The sequence below is a fragment of the Acytostelium subglobosum genome, assembly GCF_000787575.1.
Source record: "Acytostelium subglobosum LB1 DNA, scaffold: scaffold26, whole genome shotgun sequence".
Classification (NCBI taxonomy): Eukaryota; Evosea; class Eumycetozoa; order Acytosteliales; family Acytosteliaceae; genus Acytostelium; species Acytostelium subglobosum.
Window position 1 is genome coordinate 296,185 of NW_012236507.1, and position 19,003 is coordinate 315,187.

At 43.7% G+C, this 19,003-nt stretch overlaps 7 protein-coding genes across 7 annotated transcripts; 6 read left to right on the forward strand and 1 right to left on the reverse strand.

Moving 5' to 3' along the window:
- Positions 1-652: 652 nt before the first annotated feature.
- On the forward strand, positions 653-2,774 carry SAMD00019534_102800 (hypothetical protein; the record flags this gene model as incomplete). The annotated part of the gene is made up of 3 exons (XM_012894531.1): positions 653-1,148; positions 1,235-1,507; positions 1,567-2,774. The coding sequence occupies 3 exons, from the start codon at positions 653-655 to the stop codon at positions 2,772-2,774; spliced, it is 1,977 nt and encodes a 658-aa protein (XP_012749985.1).
- A 570-nt stretch (positions 2,775-3,344) lies between these two features.
- On the forward strand, positions 3,345-4,928 carry SAMD00019534_102810 (hypothetical protein; the record flags this gene model as incomplete). Its single annotated transcript, XM_012894532.1, has 2 exons — positions 3,345-3,852; positions 3,991-4,928. Coding segments are annotated over 2 exons (1,446 nt in total), but the record flags the coding sequence as incomplete, so codon positions are not given.
- Positions 4,929-5,392: 464 nt separating this feature from the next.
- SAMD00019534_102820 (hypothetical protein) lies at positions 5,393-6,319 on the forward strand (the record flags this gene model as incomplete). Its single annotated transcript, XM_012894533.1, has 1 exon — positions 5,393-6,319. The coding sequence occupies one exon, from the start codon at positions 5,393-5,395 to the stop codon at positions 6,317-6,319; it is 927 nt and encodes a 308-aa protein (XP_012749987.1).
- A 419-nt stretch (positions 6,320-6,738) lies between these two features.
- SAMD00019534_102830 (hypothetical protein) lies at positions 6,739-8,871 on the forward strand (the record flags this gene model as incomplete). Its single annotated transcript, XM_012894534.1, has 3 exons — positions 6,739-7,565; positions 7,762-8,032; positions 8,659-8,871. Coding segments are annotated over 3 exons (1,311 nt in total), but the record flags the coding sequence as incomplete, so codon positions are not given.
- Positions 8,872-9,787: 916 nt separating this feature from the next.
- Positions 9,788-10,926, forward strand: SAMD00019534_102840 (hypothetical protein; the record flags this gene model as incomplete). Its single annotated transcript, XM_012894535.1, has 2 exons — positions 9,788-9,994; positions 10,075-10,926. Coding segments are annotated over 2 exons (1,059 nt in total), but the record flags the coding sequence as incomplete, so codon positions are not given.
- Positions 10,927-11,652: 726 nt separating this feature from the next.
- On the forward strand, positions 11,653-14,876 carry SAMD00019534_102850 (hypothetical protein; the record flags this gene model as incomplete). The annotated part of the gene is made up of 4 exons (XM_012894536.1): positions 11,653-11,689; positions 11,779-12,165; positions 12,240-12,667; positions 12,735-14,876. The coding sequence occupies 4 exons, from the start codon at positions 11,653-11,655 to the stop codon at positions 14,874-14,876; spliced, it is 2,994 nt and encodes a 997-aa protein (XP_012749990.1).
- A 2,441-nt stretch (positions 14,877-17,317) lies between these two features.
- SAMD00019534_102860 (hypothetical protein) lies at positions 17,318-18,904 on the reverse strand (the record flags this gene model as incomplete). The annotated part of the gene is made up of 5 exons (XM_012894537.1): positions 17,318-17,338; positions 17,425-17,548; positions 17,647-18,140; positions 18,214-18,664; positions 18,759-18,904. 5 exons carry the CDS (start codon positions 18,902-18,904, stop codon positions 17,318-17,320), a joined length of 1,236 nt encoding a protein of 411 aa, XP_012749991.1.
- Between the last annotated feature and the right edge of the window lie 99 nt (positions 18,905-19,003).

Below are 19,003 nucleotides of genomic sequence, written 5' to 3' on the forward strand. Positions count from 1 at the left end.
AGGCGGCAGCGGGACCAAGGTCCGTATCCCTGACTTCAAAGTTTTTGATTGGCTGTCTTGCAAAACATTCGCTGATTATGTGTGTGTGGTGGGGTGTGTGGGAAGAGTTGATTTTGATTGATCACGTTGAGTGCACTGGTCGGTGTGATTGATGGGGGGTGATCTGATTCGTCTTTTTTGTTGCAACTGTTCCTCTTTAAAAGGTTCACATGAACTGTACAAACCTTGCACCGTTTGACTGATTTGTTTGATTGATTGATTGTTTGATTGTTTGTTTGATTGTCAATGGTTACAATCAATTCGTCATACTAACAGTGTTACAAAGGGTCACCTTTATCATGTCAATCAATCATTCATTCAATCATTCATTCTATGACATCACAAAAACATATTTAAAAGAGATAATATAACACATACACATATATATTTATTTGTAACATCATGAAGTTGGTAACAATACTTGCACTCTTGTGCTTCATTTACTCTGGTAATATTCAATGATCACGTGAGGTCCTTGAGGTCCTTGAGGTCCTCAAGTAGGCCCCCGCCCCGGCCCACTCCATCACTAACTCATTCAATCAATCAATTAATCAATATAGGTGTCCAAGGCATCCAGGTAACATCTATACAATATGGAAGTTACCAAGCGTCTATGATGGGCACCGAACTGGACGCCAACGTCGATGTGGTCGTCTCGTATAATGGCAATGCCTATCCACTCTCGATTGATAACCGAGGTCCAAAATATTTGAATGTCAACTTTGGCGTTGATGTACCCTTGCAGGGCAACGTAGTCTTTAATAGCACTGGTACGCCCTTCGAGTCAGTGCCATGGCGTCCAATCTACATAAATACAGCGAGCCCAATCCCCACACAAGGCGGTGTCCTGTCGATCTCGGGAGCAATGATGATTGGCTCCGTCAGTGATGGACCGGGTGCAACCTTGGTCATCGTGCCACCTGCTGGTAGCCCCAAGTACACACTGACCAGTCGACTCGAACAAAGTGCCAACCTTACCATATTCAACGTCACCAACACAGGACACGCCTGCATCACTGGCCTACACACCAGTTTCCAGCTTTACCCCGATGGAGACGACACCACACCAGGTGATCACAGATTTGCCGAAATGATGTTCCCAGTTCAATGTAAGTCATGTCAAATGATTGATTGATTGATTGATTGATCACTGGAGCGCGCTCACTAACTCACTCGCCTCACTCAATCATTCAAGCCCCAACAATTATAACGAATGAGTTGACCAAGACCTCACTCCAGTTGACAGGAACTAACTTTGGTTGTAATGCATCCTTTATCAGAGTGACTTTGGATCAAATTCCAATGGGTGTGACCAATCTCACTGATCACTCAAGCTTGGCCATCCTACTTCCAAACTCAACTTCCGACATATACGACCCTACCCTCACCTACACCTACCCAGGCCTCAAGACACTCTCATTCACAGTAGATGGATTAACAACAAATGGTGCCAACATTATAACAATTAGTATGTATTATCATCATCATCATCATCGTCACATGATCACTAACATCCGATCATTTTAGGACCAATCATTGATAATATATCAAGAGTACAGGCTACTACTGGTGGCGTAGTCACGTTGACTGGCGCCTACTTGAGGACAAAGGATGAGATGAATCAGGCAATGAAGGTATCGATCAATGTTGGCGACAACATTGCATGTGTGTATGATCCAAACACAGTGTCCACACCAGGCATGATCACATGTGTCATGCCCAAGGCCACCGCGGCAGCACTCAATGCCCAACCACTGTTGGTCACTGTAACGATCAATGGTGTGGCCAGCACTGACAAGGTCTACTTCTCATACGAGGTACCAACACTCAGCCATCCATTCCAACTTGGCAATATATTGGTGTTGCCCGGTAGTGGTCTGGGCACCACGACACATTCCAGTGTGATCATCGATGGCAACATATTCTCTCCAGTGGCTATGGTCGACCATGTTGATGGCAGCCAACTGATGATCATGACCCTGCCCGAGGACATACCCCTCTACGTGCCGTTTGAAATCTCGGTCAACAACACCGGAGTGATGACACAGACCAGCAACATCACTGTGCGACTCATGAACATCACTGTCTCTGTCGCGCCAATAGCCGGTGGAGTCGTGACGATCACTGGCCAGCCATCGGTATTCTTTTCACCAGACATACACCAGGCTGACCTCGCCAGTCCACACTGCAAGTCGTTCACCGTGCTCAACACATCGACCGCCACATGTGTGGTGCCGGCCGGCTCGGGTATCCAATATCCACTGTCGATCACATTGTCAAACATCACAGCGATCACTGGCGAGTATAGATATGCCGCACCAATCATCGACTCATCGACCAGTGTCACGTCTAATGGTGGACCAATCACAATCACTGGACGCAACTTTGTCCAATCATCAGACTTGTTGGTGGTCGTTGGCCAGGTCACATGCAAGGATGCCAAGGTTATCAGTGTGCGTACATTGACGTGTACACTCGACAAGAGTGACCTACCCAAGCCACTTCCAGCAGACATCCTGCCCATCTCAGTCACAGTGTCCAAGCAACAAGCCGTCGCAAACATATTTGTATACATGACCTATCCAACATCCTCGACCACCGCTACTCCTTCGTCAACCTCGGCCACTACAACTTTGAGCTCCACTACTACAGACGCACCAAACACATCAAGTAAGATCCTTGCATCAAGTATTATTACAATGATTATGGTAATACTACTTGTGACACTGATCTAAGGTGTCAGTGTGTGATCACTGGAATCATACCCTCCACTCTTTGACCAGGGATCGTTTGTTGATAGAATGATCCCTGGGTTTACAATCGATAATATATATAATTATGCATCAATCAATCAATCTAATAATAATAAGTACGAATATGTTATATTATATGTATATATATCTTCATCATCAAGTCATTTGAATTGTCTATTCCCCAGGGAGAAGTCATCAAAGGTCACACTTTTATAGAAACTTGGAACTTGGAACTTTGAAGATTGACTTCATTCCTTAATTCATTTATTCATTCAATCAATCATTCATTCATATTTATGTACTAACTACCATCTACAACTAATAACTATCTTAATGGATAATAATGTTAATCCACAACTATCATATTATGTATTGAAGTTGATATATAGATGCTTGACCAGTGAGGGACATAGAGCTGCTTTGGACATCATGTGTTTAGGCCTAACTTGTAAGAGTCTGTACTCAATGATGCCAGATATGTTAAGTTTGTCAACAACCAATCAAGATAACGAACATCAAGATGATAATGATGATCACTTGGTCACAGTACACAACATTGGACAACTACTTCCGGATACTCTCTCAAGGTTGACTTTCGACAATGGGTTCAATAGAGTCATCATGCCTGGCCAGTTACCAAAGTCAATTAGAGTGATCAAGTTTGGTCGCGACTTCTCACAGAGTCTGAGTGCTGGAGCACTGCCACCCTCGCTCACTGAACTGTTCACAGGAGATGGCTTCAACAGGACTCTAGAGGCCGACTCTCTGCCTTCATCGCTCACATCGCTCACCTTTGGTCAATACTTCAATCAGCCACTGAACCACAACTCGCTGCCATCATCAATCAGATACCTGACATTCGGATTCGACTTTAACAAACCGATCGAACCTGGTGTGTTGCCATACTCCCTGATCACGCTGGTGTTTGGCCACAACTTCAACAAAGAACTGAAACCAGGAAGCCTGCCTCTATCACTTATCTCGCTCACATTTGGCAAGACGTTCAACAAGGGGTTGGAGCCTGGCACGCTGCCAGCCATGCTGACCACCTTGATCTGTGGCAACAGCTTCAATCAATATTTGGATCGTGGTGTCGTGCCTCAATCATTGACATCACTGAACTTAGGCGCCAAATATTCCTTGGGCTTGATACCCAATGCTCTTCCCGACTCGATACTCTGGCTCAAGTTTGGCGCATACTTTAACGCCCCGATCACACCAAGATCCTTACCAAGATCATTGACTTATTTGGAATTTGGAGACAACTTTGATCAGTCCATCTGTGTGGGATATCTCCCGCCCTCAATCACATTTCTAACGTTTGGATTCTCATTCAATCAGGCTATTGACGAGGGATGTCTCCCGCTCGCGCTCAACACATTGGTCATTGGCTACAGCTTCAATCAATCATTAAAGCCTGGTTGTCTGCCCGATGGTCTTCTCACCCTGGATTTTGGAGCATCCTTCAAAGGTCCACTTGAGGTGCAAGTACTACCCGAGACTCTTCGCTCTTTGGCCATTGGCGCCGGGTTTACACAAAACATAGTATTTCCCAAGAGTATTCAATCATTGATCCTGGACAACATTTCACAACTTGTTTATATCCAAGCATTACCTGGACCTCTGGACTCACTAGTAGTTCGAAGTGGAGACGTTGGTTTGACAAGCATGGAACTGAACATCCCTCCCATGCCCGTGGTACCCTACATCAAACACATGACTTTAAATATTGGATATGGATTGTCCACTCAACCAAGGACCTTGGACACACCAGTTATACCAATGAGAATATTACTGGATAATTTGGTCAAGAGTGTTGTTAGAAGGATGTCCAACGTGGAGACCTATCAAATGGAACTACTTGCGTTACCACTTCCAATTACCAAGCGATTTACATTATCAAGGCATCAACTTGATTTCAGATTGATCGATCCATCTTGTATTCTTATTGTCACTCATCATAGTCCAATGTGTGGAGATTTTGGAAATGGAAATGAAGGTGGAAATGGAAGTGGAGATGGAGATGTTGATGATGATATATTACCAAAATTCAGAATGATACATGGTCCCTATCACAAACTCAGAAACAGGAATGTCTATATTGATGCAATGTGTGCAGCAATAAACAAGTTATTCTTCTAATGTCCATCGGTGGACATACCCTCGCCCTCGCCCTCCCACTTGCCCTAGCCCTCACTTGACCAAAAGATCCAAAAAGTGATGGACCTTCCAAAGTTTGAACATTCTTGGATCTTTCAAAGATGGACAACTTGTCAGATTATTTGTTGCGAGAGATATATAATACTTTGTTATCTCTTGATAAAAATAATATATTGGATATAATATGTCTTGGTCTTACATGCCGACGATTCAAATCACTCTTTACCAACTGGTTTGATCATATCACACTCCAACAACCAAAGGATGTTGACTCAATCTTTAATACAACTGTCCCAACATCAACATCAGAAGAAGAGGAAGTGATCAATTGTCTCGACCTCAGCAAGCTACATCCCATGGTCAGGACACTGAAGCTTGGTTTCGGATTTAATGAAACGATACAGCCGGGCCAGCTACCCCGGTCGCTAACTATGCTCCATATGGGGGATGGCTTCAACTGTCCGCTTGAGACTGGCTCCCTCCCAGACACACTAACAAGCCTCATCTTTGGCTCGCACTTTGACCGTCCGATCCCCACCGGGGTCCTTCCTTCATCTCTCACACTCCTCCGCCTCGGCTACTGCTTCAACCAACAGATCGCGCACGGGGCCTTACCCAACTCATTGACCGACCTCCAGTTTGGACATTGCTACATTGTGAGGATTGACGCAAACATGCTACCGCCTTCTCTCACCCGACTCAAGTTTGGCTTCTGGTACAACTGCTTCTTCCCACCCCATTCGTTACCGCACTCGATCACCGAGCTGAGTGTAGGCACCATGTACAATCAATTGTTGGTCACTGGCTGCCTACCCAAATCGCTGACCTCGTTGGAGCTCGGCAAATGCTTCAATCAATCGCTCGATCATGGTGTGTTGCCCGCATCGCTCACCTACTTGAGTCTGTGCGACAACTTTAACAAGTCGCTGGTGTTACCAAACAAGATGCGAACGCTACACATCGGTGCCGCCACACAACTGCCACATCACTTGGGCGTGCTAAAGTTGCCAGCCAGTATGGACACTATGATCATCGATAATTTGTGCTTGGACAAGAAGTTGCCTAACATCCCTATCTTGTCATGGGCCGAGACCCAAGGTAGCGGTAGCTGCGAGAGCAGTAGGCTCAAACTACTCAAGATGACACTGGACAACAACAGCTATAACAAGAACTCGATTGAAACTATCTTGAAAGCATTTGTACATCTTCCCAAAGCAGATACCACCATGATATATGTGGGCGAGGCCGCATTCATCATTATGGATGAACATCAACATCACCTGTCCTACCGATGGATGGACGATCAATCAAAGACTGCCCTGTGTGTCACTAGCAATGGTACAATCTGGAAGTTGTTGAGTGTATAACTCAACTCTGACTGATCTAGGGTATGATCATATATATATATATCACACACTCACTCTCACACTCATTCACACTCTTTGATCACACAGGGTGTCATGTGATCAAACACTGACTATATAGTATGTGTGAGTGAGTGATCACACACTACAACAGCCTCGCCACATGCAACAGCAGCAACAGCCTAAATGGACCAGTCAATGAATGAATGTGAGAGTGAGGCCCACACTCTCTGCCACATCAACATTCAACAACATCAATCAATCATTCAAACATATTTATATATATATATATATATTATTTCAAACAATCAGGCATGCGACTTACACATAGAAATACTCCAACATCAGTAACATTGATTTGGTCATGGACATGGACTTCGGCATTGAGCTATAATGGGGCATGGACAATAGTGGTGGTGATAATGATGATCAGTCAGTTGTTGATAATAGGATGTCAAGGAATGGTCAGCCCCGCCAATGGCTACGTATATCCAGGAGCATACAATGATCCGACATTGGAAGAGGTCAAGGTGTTGATGTGGGCCGGCAACTGGTGGGCCGGCCTCGGCCAGGACCTGTCGCTACCCAACTACATTGGCGAACAGTATGCCAAGGCCAAATGCCCTGTCAACTGCCAGATACACGATGACAAATCTATGGCGCCCGATATGGACGCCATCATCTTTGAGCCGCAGCCATTCGCAGGCTTCCTCACCGAGTACCACACCAAGCTGCCCTTGTTCCCACAGAAGGAACCCAATCAGTATTATGGCGTGTTCACAATCGAGCAGCAACACTACTTCCCGTTGCAGGTCGACCCGGGCTTCCTCCAGCATATGGACTTCAACATGACGTTCAGGGCCAGCTCGCAAGTGCCCATCACCTACACATGTGCCTGGGGCACGCAGTTCACTGGCGGTTTGAACAGCTTCTCCAAGGCGGGCATGATTCCCTTTACATCAAAGTTGAAGAAGGTGGCGTTCATGTCAACCAACTGCGTGGAGGGTGGCGCGGCATTCCGTACCGAGTACATCAAGTCGCTACGCAAGGTGTTCTCGGTCGATGGACTTGGATCATGTCTACACACCAAGGATATCAATCCCAAGTACATCTCATATCCAGTGTTCAAGGACTTGGGTCGATCAATGATGATGAAGTCCAAGATCATGTCCGAGTATCTCTTTGGTCTTGCATTCGAGAACAACAACATCACAGACTATGTCACCGAGAAGGTCTACAATGTAATATTGTAAGTAATCCCGCACTCCATCACTAAATTACTCGATCACACTCGACCACAATCATTCATGATCACTCGATCACTCCATCAATCAATCATACCCAGCACCCACTCAATCTGTCGTTGGAACTATTCCAATCACTCTATCAAACATACCAATCACTCATTGACCCAACCAATCAATCAAACAATCAATCATGGATAGAGGTGGAACACTTCCAATATACATGGGAGCACCTAATATAGATGAATTTGTTCCAGAGAAGAGTATTATAAAGACCAGTGACTTTGAATCACCACAAGCATTGGCCAAGTATTTGAGCTATCTAGCATCGAATGAATCAGCCTACAATGAATACTTTGCATGGAAGTCCAAACCACTGCCTCAATTCTTCATCGACAAGTTCAACAACTGTGCATTCTATACTGCCGACTGTCGTCTATGTATGCACGTACACAACCTAAAGAATCAAGTAAGAACCACCTTATGCCATCACATATTCAATTAATCAATTACTGACACTGTCACTGTAGCATAATCAGGCCAACAAGTCTGGACATAGAGTCAACTTTGGTGAACCGGAATATGCCAAGAGATTATCAAAGTGTGCAGCGTTTGGTCCAGAGTCATGTATGATTGTTATGCCATACAAGCGCGTCGAGGACTCAATCAAAGAGTTTGCATTCACCTCATGGATCATCATGAACAAACAACAAAGCCAGTATGTATCCCTAATGACAATGACCAATCAATCAATCAATCAATCAATCAATCTAACATTGGATATCCAGGATATTTACATTTAACAATCAGATCAAGTTTGGAGTGATTATGGAGTGGGACAGGTTCTACTTGTCATTCTGCAACATGGATGATTGTTATGAAGGATCAATACCAATCATGTTTGGATTATGGTTCCATGTTGGATTCAGTTATAATAGTCAAACATCCAAGTTATGTCTATTTGTCAATGGTAAACAAGATGATTGTTATAACATTGTTGACTTGAAACCAATGGAATTCAAAGAAGACACTGGTATAACAATTGGATGTGGACATAACAGCAATGGCAACAATCATAATTCACCATATGAAGGATTGGTCGATGACATGGTATTTTGGAACAAAACATTGACAGAGGATCAGGTTGCCAAGTCAATGTTCTCAAAGTACCGAGGTGATGAACAATCATTGCTATTGTATATAACATTCAATGGTGATGAGATAGAGGACTACTCGGAAAGGAAATTGCCAATCCATGCTGACAAGGTGGTCCTTGGCCCCCATTCAACCAGAGAGATAGACCTAAACTGTTGTTAAACTAGACAGCATCATCATCATCATAAACATCATACTCCATCAATCCAGAGCATGTGGTACCACTTCTAAGATGAGTGTGTTGTGTGTGTTGTGGGGGTTGTTGGCAACAGTGATCACAATCAGGTGATTGTTGATGGTGGTAGGGGCATGGGTGATGATGGACGTGGGCGAGAATGTAAATATGTTGTATTGGCAATAACATATAATTGAGAGTACACTTATATATACAAATATATGTGTATTTGAGTGATCATGGAATTAATTAAGTGTTGAATTATGAGGATGATCAATGATCCCACTCACTCACTCATTCAATCAATCAACTTATTCATTGTTCAAACGATCACTATTATTATTATTATTTATTGGTTGGTTGGTTGTTGTTGTAATCACAACAATCGATTGTTCACTGTCAGAATACCAATTTACTCTTGTCTCAATCATCAATCACTCACTCAAATCAACTAAGTCACACATCATATATTGGTTGGAAAGTCAGTTGGTCAGTCATCCAGACAGACAGTTAATAAATCAATCAATCAATTAATCAATCAATAATACAACCAACCTAAACCCATATAATACCATCAATTAAACACCGACCACCTATCATCACCACACACCAACTCACTCAATCAATCTTAACATACACGATCGTGTTTTGTTCTAACTTAAATTAATATAACATAACCAATCATCGAGTTGTAATCCAACCATCTAGATAAACAATCAATCTCCTACCAAAGCCTATTCCCATTCACATCACTTCACCATTCGCCATTTTCCCAATTTCCTTTTTCCAGTTTCCAGTTTCCAACTTCCATTATCCAATATCCATTATCCAATATCCATTATCCCACTTCCAATATTCAACAATAATTATTATATTTATATTTATATAACAAGTAATATGGGAAATACTATATCATCTAAATTCCCAATTCTTACAAGTTTGAGAGGGAAGAAAGAGTTAAAGTTGTTGATGCTAGGTTTGGATGGAGCTGGAAAGACAACATTATTATATAGACTATTACTTAATGAGGTAGTGTCCACCATAAGTACACTAGGATACAATGTAGAGACAATACAACATAAGAACTTAAACCTAACTGTTTGGGTATGTATCCAATCAATCACATGATCACTTAATCATATGATCACACTACTCACTCATTCGATCAAACAAACAAACTTTAGGACTTGGCTGGCCAGGACTCTATTCGAGGACTATGGAGACCATTCTTCTACAAGTGTAATGCTATTATATTCGTTGTTGATAGTAGTGATCGATCGAGGATACAGGAGGCCGCTGAGGAGTTGGGTAAATTGATGATGGAGGAAGAGTTGAAGACTTGTCCTTTGTTATTGTTTGCCACTAAACAGGATTGTGAGAGTCCGATGGATGTGCCCGAGTTGACCGACTCGCTTGGTCTACATGAGGTACGCGATCGCAAGTGGTACATCCAGCCCACCAAGACCATCGAGGGAGTTGGTATCCATGAAGGTCTAGACTGGCTGGCGGCACAACTTCTCGAGCCCAAGCCCAAGAAGAAGAAGCAACAACATCAAAAGAAGAAACCAAAGCAAGTGGCACCAGAACCTGTGACTCCTGCCCCTGTCCCTGCACCTACAACCGCACCAGAGCCTGAGCCTGAGCCTGAGCCTGCGACTCCAGCTCCAGCTCCAGCTCCAACTCAAGAATGTGTCCCTGATGAAGCTGTCCCTGAAGCTGAAGCTCAAGCCAAGGATGAGTCAAAGCATGAGCCTGACACTCAGCCAAAGGATGAGTCTAGGGATGAGTCTGACATTAAGCCTGAGTCTGACATTAAGCCCGAGACTGAGAACAATGCATCGGCATGTCAGGAGACAACGCCACAACCTCAAGAACAGTCAGAGACAGTTGGTCGTGGCGAGGTCCCAGTTCCAGTTGCAGTGGAGGGATCACAACAAGATCGTGCGCACAAGAAACCTAAAAGACATCACAACGATATAGTTGCCGCATCAATCAAGGTCAACAAGTTCTTTACCAATACTATATCAAATATCAAGGCTCAACTGAGTCATTGACATTAAATTAATTAATTGTAATTATATATATATATATCTTGATTGATTGTTGTAACCTTGATCTTATTATTCTTTCTTCCCTGACGTGTTTCACTCCTTCTTCTCTTTCTTTGTAATAATTAATATTATTATTATTGTTATTCCAACAACACAATAGAGTGAGTGTGAAACACCATGTTTGCCTTTGATTTTGCCTCTTGTCTTTGTCGCGCGAGACATTTGTTTTCTTTCCTCAACAACATGACACGACACCATCGTGAACAACAAATTCAAATAACCTTGTTTGGTTAGTGTTTTGATTGTTTCTTCAAAAGAAGTCACACCTTCATTTTATAACTCTAATTCACTCCGATCCAATTCAAATAATTCATTGTTACACACACATAATCATTCACACATTATCCAACATCACATCAATCAATCAATCAATTAATAGACTCTACCCCCCAACAATACATACTCTCCAACACACCATCATCTACTCTCACATTGTTTGTCCCTCTCCACTACCATCCATCCATCTCTTCTCCATTTGGTTTGACTTCATTCATAATTACTTACTTATTTACATCATACTTAGAACTAGTTAGACAATAATATTCATTCAAGTTCAGACACAGCCAATCAATCATTCATTCATAGTTGTACAAATACACCAATAATACTTATACTTATACTTATAATTACACAGACAATCAATCAAGAGACATGTCCAGCGCAGTCAGTTTATCACCAGCTGAGAAGAGTAAGATTGAGTTGTTCATATTTGAACAGAAAGAGTGCATACCTTACTTACTCACTCAATCAATCAAACCAAACCAATCAATCAATCAGAGTCAATTGAGAATGTACTTACACAGAGAAGAGAAGAGGGTCGCTTGATATCAAAGGTGACGCCAATTAATGAGAAGAAGAATAAGAAGAAGGGCGATATGACATTGATACTTGGTATAAACAGGTTGTATCTGTTCAAGGCCAGTGGCAAGGTACAGGAGGATCTACATTATTTGGACATCACAGAGATACAGAGTCCTACCAGCCACGAGATCACCATCAAATTCAGAAGTGGACATCACATCAAGTTCCAATCGGCCGACACCGATGTCATCCTCAAGAACCTCTACACCGCCCTCGTCACCTCATTCCCTGCGATCACCATTGGCAAAGCCCTCATCTTCTCGCTTAACCCCGAGTCGAGGCTAGTCACTATATTCTCTGCAGGTATGATCAATCATTCTTTCAATTCAATCAATCAACTCACTGACACACTCAATCAATCAATCCAAACTAAACAGCAAGCATGAATAAGGACGTTGGAGCATGTGGATCATTCGCGACAACTTACAAGTCAGTGTGCGACTATATGAACATCCAGCCATTGTCTAGTGTGTTATGGGACATTGAGAATATGTACCCATTCAATTCGATAAAGGAGTTCAACTTGAATGAGATATACCAGTATGGACCTAGCGACCTGCGAGCTCTTATAACATCGTTCGCCTACAATAACTACTTCACATCGTTCGTGGCCAACAACTGCAAGCTCTCAAACGAGGAGACCAACCAGCTGGCTGAGTCACTAAAGATGAACACCACCATGCAGAAGCTCTGTCTGAACAACGTCCAATCGTCCAAAGAGTCGCTCATGGCCGTCCTCTCATCCGCCACAGAGAACAAGGCCATCAAACTACAACATCTCAACCTTGGCAACAACTATCTCGATGTAAGTTCAACATGATCGATTGATTGAATGAATGAGTGGCCTAACATACCACCTCGTACACACACAGAGCAAGGGTCTGGCATCGCTTGGAACAACAGTCCAATCATTCCCAACAGGAATAAGTTATTTGAATGTGGAAAATACTGGAGGCGGAGGCAAGGCCATGGAGGCTTTGTTCAACTCTATTATGACTTCGGCATCAGCCTCGACTTTGACATTCCTATCGATTAGCAACAACAAGTTGGAGGCGGCAGGTACTGCCGCACTTTGTAAGCTGCTGCACAAGGCAGCCCAACTCAACACTCTTCAGATGTCAAACACATCGCCCGTCTATGGCCAGTTGCGCAGCGGGTGCACTCCGCTCAAGGTACTTGACTTCTCGGGAAACAAGCCATCGTCGTCAAAAGAGACAATGATGGAGCTGCTTGGCTTCTTCAGACAGCTGCCACAGCTGACGCACATCAACCTGTCCCGTCTGGGCCTCAGTGGCGACGACCTCAAGCTCATCTTCAGTCCAGCCACCTCGCTTCTCAAGGTGCCCAACGTCGACCTCTCGGACAACGACCTCGGTGACGCTGGCCTGCTCAAGTTGTGCGAGGTCATGTACCCCAACTCCAACCTGCGCCACCTGGCCATCGATAACAATCTCAAGAGTCGCTCCAAACTGCGTGTTAGAGCAATTGAGGCCCTTTGCAACTTGATCGAGGACAACGTAGGCATCGAGTCACTGTCGGTCGCCTCCATATCCAAGGGCCTCAAGGGTGACCTGGTGCCTCTAGTTATGACCCTGCTCAAGAATGAATCTCTGGTCAAGCTGGACATCAGTGGCAATGGCATTGGCGACCACGGCGCTCTCGTGCTCTCCAAGGTGCTGTGGAAGAACAAGACACTCAAGAGCGTCAAGATCGACGGTAACGACTTCTCGGCGGGCGCGCTAAAGATCATTGAGCAGGCACTCAAGAGGAACCCAAGCCCAGCCACTCTGGTCTATCTTCCAATTATGGATGTAAACGCCATGCTCCTTGCCGACAAGTCCGCACCCAGCCACGACATGATCCACAAGACTCTAGTAGACATCCAGAACATAGTTAGCAACAGTGCACAGGCTCAGATGCCCGCCGCCGTCGACGGCGTGTCGCCAATGAAGCTTGTGGGTCTGGGCAGTGGTGGAAGTGGTGGCAGCGCATCAAGTCTGACCATTGGCCGCCGATCGATTGGATCAACTTCGCCTGTCAGCGCGTCCACCAAGCCCGCCGCCAAACCAGCCCCTATCGACGGCATGAATGCCAAGCGACCAGCTATTCGTGGACCACTATATCCAGGCCGCCAGATCCAGACCTCGGCGGAAACCTTCTCCAAGGGTGCCTCCACAACAGTAGAGATACCGCCAATAGTCTCGCGATCAGTCGACTTCCTCGTGGCCAACGGCACCAAGGTTGTTGGCATCTTTAGAACGTGCGCCAGCGCAACTTTGCTCAAGAAGATCAAGGCCCGCTTCGAAGCTGGCGAGGATCTGGACCTTGTCGCCGAGAACATCGACCCCGACACAGTGGCAGGCGTGCTCAAGAGCTATTTCCGTGAGCTCCCCGTGCCCATATTCCCCGAAACGATTCACGAGCGCTTCTTCCAAGCCTCGCGCATGCCCACGAACGAGGAGAAGGCCGCTGCATATCGCGAGGTCATTGAGCAGCTGCCAGCACTCGAGAACAAGATGTCCAAGCGTCTATTCCATCTGCTGCATCTTATCTCGCTGGAGAAGAGTGAGAACATGATGTCACCAGAGAACCTTGCGATATGCTGGGCCCCTACACTTTTTAGATCGTTCTCCTCCGAGCTGCTGCCGATCAACTCGTTCCTTGTGGTCAACTACTACGAGATCTTTGATCCAGAGAATGCACCTGTTAAGGCCAATACCAACGGCGCTGCGACCACACCAAGCGAAGAGTCGCCACAGAGCGCCAATGAAGAGCCGCTGCCAGGCTCGCCTCCCTCCGACGTACATGGCGAAGAGATTCCAATGGACGGCACAGCGACACTGCGAGGCAAGCGATTCACACGCGCCAAGAGCACCTACTCGCCCGTTATTGGACGAAGAACGATCAGAGAGCGAGATTCACAGGGTTGGACAGAGTCGTCGAGAACACTTTCATCACTATTCCAGGATGAATGGCAGCCAGAGACCTCCAACAACAACAGTCCACCAAGCTAACATCTTCATGGCCCATTATTATATCTCTTCCCTGCATACTCGCAACCAATCACTTTGTAACTAAATGAGCCAACTGGCTCACATACTTGTACATCAATTCTTTATTGACAATCTGACTTGGGATATCTCTGGAAATGACCTTTTCGGTGTGCTGGAACAAAGCCAAGTGGTAGCAATGCATTTGATAGCATCCGTTGATTGTAGTGAACTGTTTGAGGACCTTCGTTGTTGTTGTTGTCAGAGTGTAAGAATATTTGGAAACACATTGAAAAGTGGGTCATGTCGTTGAACATCGGCTTGTTGAGATGGGTTGCCAGTCTGTCAACATGAGTGTGGAGTTCTCCAGATGCATCTATATTGGAAATGTCATCCAAGTTGCCCATGACCAACTGAAGAGTTGTGAGGTTGGTGCTAGCGATACTATTTGGTAAAAGGTATGATACTGTATAGTCGATTGAATGGTTAAACAGTTGTAGTGTGGTTAAATGATGTGCATTAGCATAGAAAGTCTGAAGACCACTGGAGTTGATGTCTGAGAAGTGCTCAATTGCTAATGATAGATGGGTCAGATTGCTCATTCTGCAAAGAGCTACAGAAAAATACTCCAATGAATCCAATAGAGTGATAGTGATTGACTTGATGTGTTTGAGTTGCTCGGTATCTGCCTCTAAAATGTGCTGGAATGGATCGTACTCATCATCACTTCCTGCTTGTGTTCCAATTAGATGTCCGGATACTCTCTTCAGGTCCATATTTGGCAATAAATACCACATTTGATTGGAGTGATACTCAATCATTAGAAATGGGGAAGTGTGCTGGTCATTGATGATCTTTGAGAGTGGTTCGTGTACTTGGTCTTCGTTGAATGTCACTTCCTGATCGAATATATTTGGAACAAAATCATCATGATCATGAAAGGAGTTATATGATTCAATGAACTTGATATGACGAAGATTTGGTGTATGATTGGTACTTGGAAACTCCAAGTTTCCTTGAGGGCCCTCATATGGATTCTTTGACTTGAATGGGATTGTCAATGATCGCAATCTGTCGATAAAGTTGGCACGGTGAAGTTTTGGAATGAACTTGAATTGTCCAGAATTGAGATGTAGTGGCGGAGTGCGAAACAGGCAATACTCTGATCCTATGTGATCGATCATTGATTTGATTGTCAATGTTGGCAGTACATTGTACGATAGTACCAAGCTGACTGAGTTGTGGAATTGTTTGGACACCATGGCCAGAGACAATACCCATTTGATGTCCACTCTATAATCTTTGTCGTCAAAGAACTCCTCAGTCAACAGGAGTTGGACAACGTGATTGATGAGTCGTGCTGGTAGGGCTGGGCATGGCATAGGTGGTAGTACTAGTGCCACTTTGTTCAAATTCTCCCTGGTGATTGATTGGTGTTTGAACTTTTTGAATTGAACTTGATAGTGAAGGTACTCGGGGTGATTGGTATCCAGTCGAGCCAACAATTGTCGGCTGACCTCCTTGTATTGGGAGTAAACTTTGGTGGGATCACATCTACCTGCAGGGTTTATGCGTATCAGAGAGGAGTAACGATATTTGAGGAAGTGGTAAACTGCGGCAGGGTGTTGGGATATTGATGTTGAGTCCAACAACATCCTCTCAAAATAGTCCAGACCAGTGTCAACGAGAATGAGATCCAAGCATTGCATCCACCTGCTTGCCACATCCTGCAAAGGGAATGAGTTGATGAATGTGGTGATATGGTACCAAGTATATTCAAGTGATACTTTACTCCCAGACCTCGTCAAGAATTGGAATTGTTTGATGACCAATTTTATCAACTCCTCATCAACAAATGGTGCAAGGTACTTGACTACGAAGCCAAGATTGATTCGCGTGGAAAATTCGATGTGAAGGAGGTATGTTTTGGCCAACATATTTGTCTCTGATTGATACATTGGAAGCAGTTGATCAATCAGAGACTCAATTGTGAGTGCATCACTGTCGGTTGTTGGATCATTGATTGAATGTAGCCTTGTCAAGCGTAAGTCAACCAGTCCAGTGCACACCAAGTAAGCCAAAGCCAAATCCATGAATTGATTCAGTTTGCCAAGACTGATTTCGAACAACCTAATCGCACTTTGAATAATCAGCACTCTGTCTGCAAGTGATTGACAGTCATTAGGCTGCATTACATTAAAGCCATTCCAACAAGATGCCATGTGCTCCAATATATTCATTCTTTGCTCCATGCTCAATGAGCTCTGCTCAAGGGTTTGGCTAATGCTGTGCATTATCAACCGGTCAGTGGGATGGTACATACACGAGGCTATAGCGTCCTTAATCTCATTATAATGCTGGTCCTAAAGTCAGTCTATTAAATCCATTTATCCAAATCAACCAATCACAAAAATGAACTTACATGAATGAGCGACGGACCAATACGCTTGATAAGAATGTTCCTGCTATGGATGTTTCTCAGGCGTCTGAAACAAGAAGTGAAGCAGGATTGGAATGATCGAATGTGAGGCTGAAGAGCATTGAATAAATCTTCAGTATTTGGACCATTTACCAACAGATGTATCATTCTCTCTTGATTGTCATCTTTGTCGATGTCATCAATCACCATTGATAGCACTGAAGACATTGCATTCCAGTTATTCATCAGCCCATTGGCCATTGTAGACACTACTAGCCTTAAGATTATTTGATTGATTGAGAGTGATTTGGTGAGTGAGTGAGGGTGGAGGAATTCACTCGAGTTGTTGGATGGAAGCGGTTGATGTTAACATACTTAAAGAGTGATTGCTTGATCTCTCCATTGTCAATGATATTAGTTGGCAAGCTGCCCTTGTTAGCTATCCATTGGATAAAGTATAGAATTTGGTACGATGATGGTGGCGAGACCCTGCTGTTGGTCCCCAGCATCAGTTGAAAGAGTCCTTGTTCAACTCGATCTCTTCCAAAGGCTAATGAAATGTTGTCGTAACAACCAGGACAGTCCAAATAGGCACGAAGCAACATGAGATAGAGATTGAAAAGTTGATCCATCTGTTCATCATTTGCCAGACTAGACTCCCTCAGTGATGTGAGTAATGTTGAGATGAAGCCAGCATCCACCAAGATGAAATATGACCAATGTGGCTTGGCTATTGCCAAATTAAGGTATGACAATGTTTGTTCCAATGATCTGTCTTTCAACGACTCAAAGTCAATATTGTTCAGTAGTCGACCAAAGTCTTTAAGTATGTCATGCTCAATATTATGCAGATGACGACTATCTAGTAACTAAATGATGGTGAAGATTATGATAGTTAGAATGAGATGATCAAATGGTACTGAATTATATTATTAAACATACATTGGATACCAGTGTCAACAAACATTGTTGCTGTGTTGACGAATGTATTGACTCTGTTTTTTGGTTTGGATGGTTGGGATAGTTGATCAACAACTCACTGATGGCAATGTTTAACTGGTTGGAAGTGATATAGTATCGTGATTTGGAGTTCTTGAATCCTATTAGGTAAGATTTGATCTTGTTGAGTGGAGACAATGGAGCTCGGGACGATTTTTTCTTGTCTAGGTCTGAGATGACCAATGTTATGGGATGGATGTGGATAGGCTTGTCACCTTTTTCTTTGTCTTGTGTAGGAGGTATCAACTCATAGTTAAGAATGACCAAGTGACCCCTTATTGCTAAGGTAAACTTCTTCACACGGATGCATGTGTTGATTGGAAAGTCCCTGGTCTTCTTAGAGGTATCATTAATAAGTGCAGATACAATGTGTTTTGAATCGGACAGTTCAAGACTAGACGAAAGAGAGAGAGTGAGTATATGTAGAATAGTGTAGTTTAGTGAATCAATCAATCTATCCAACCGATAAGATTATAAACTTAACTTACAATACTTTGTCTCGAATTTGGTGATTGATTCCAACTATCTGAAGGACTATGTCAGAGTTGGTGCAATTGGAGTCAGTGTTAGAGCTGTATGTTGCAAGTCTCTCTAGATGGGTATCCAATAATGTCTTGTTGTAGTTGATATCCATGATATATTATTGTATATTAGGTTGAATGAATGAAAGAATAAAAGAATGAAATGAAACTGAAGAATGTATGAATGTAGTTGCTTGACCTCAATACTTAGA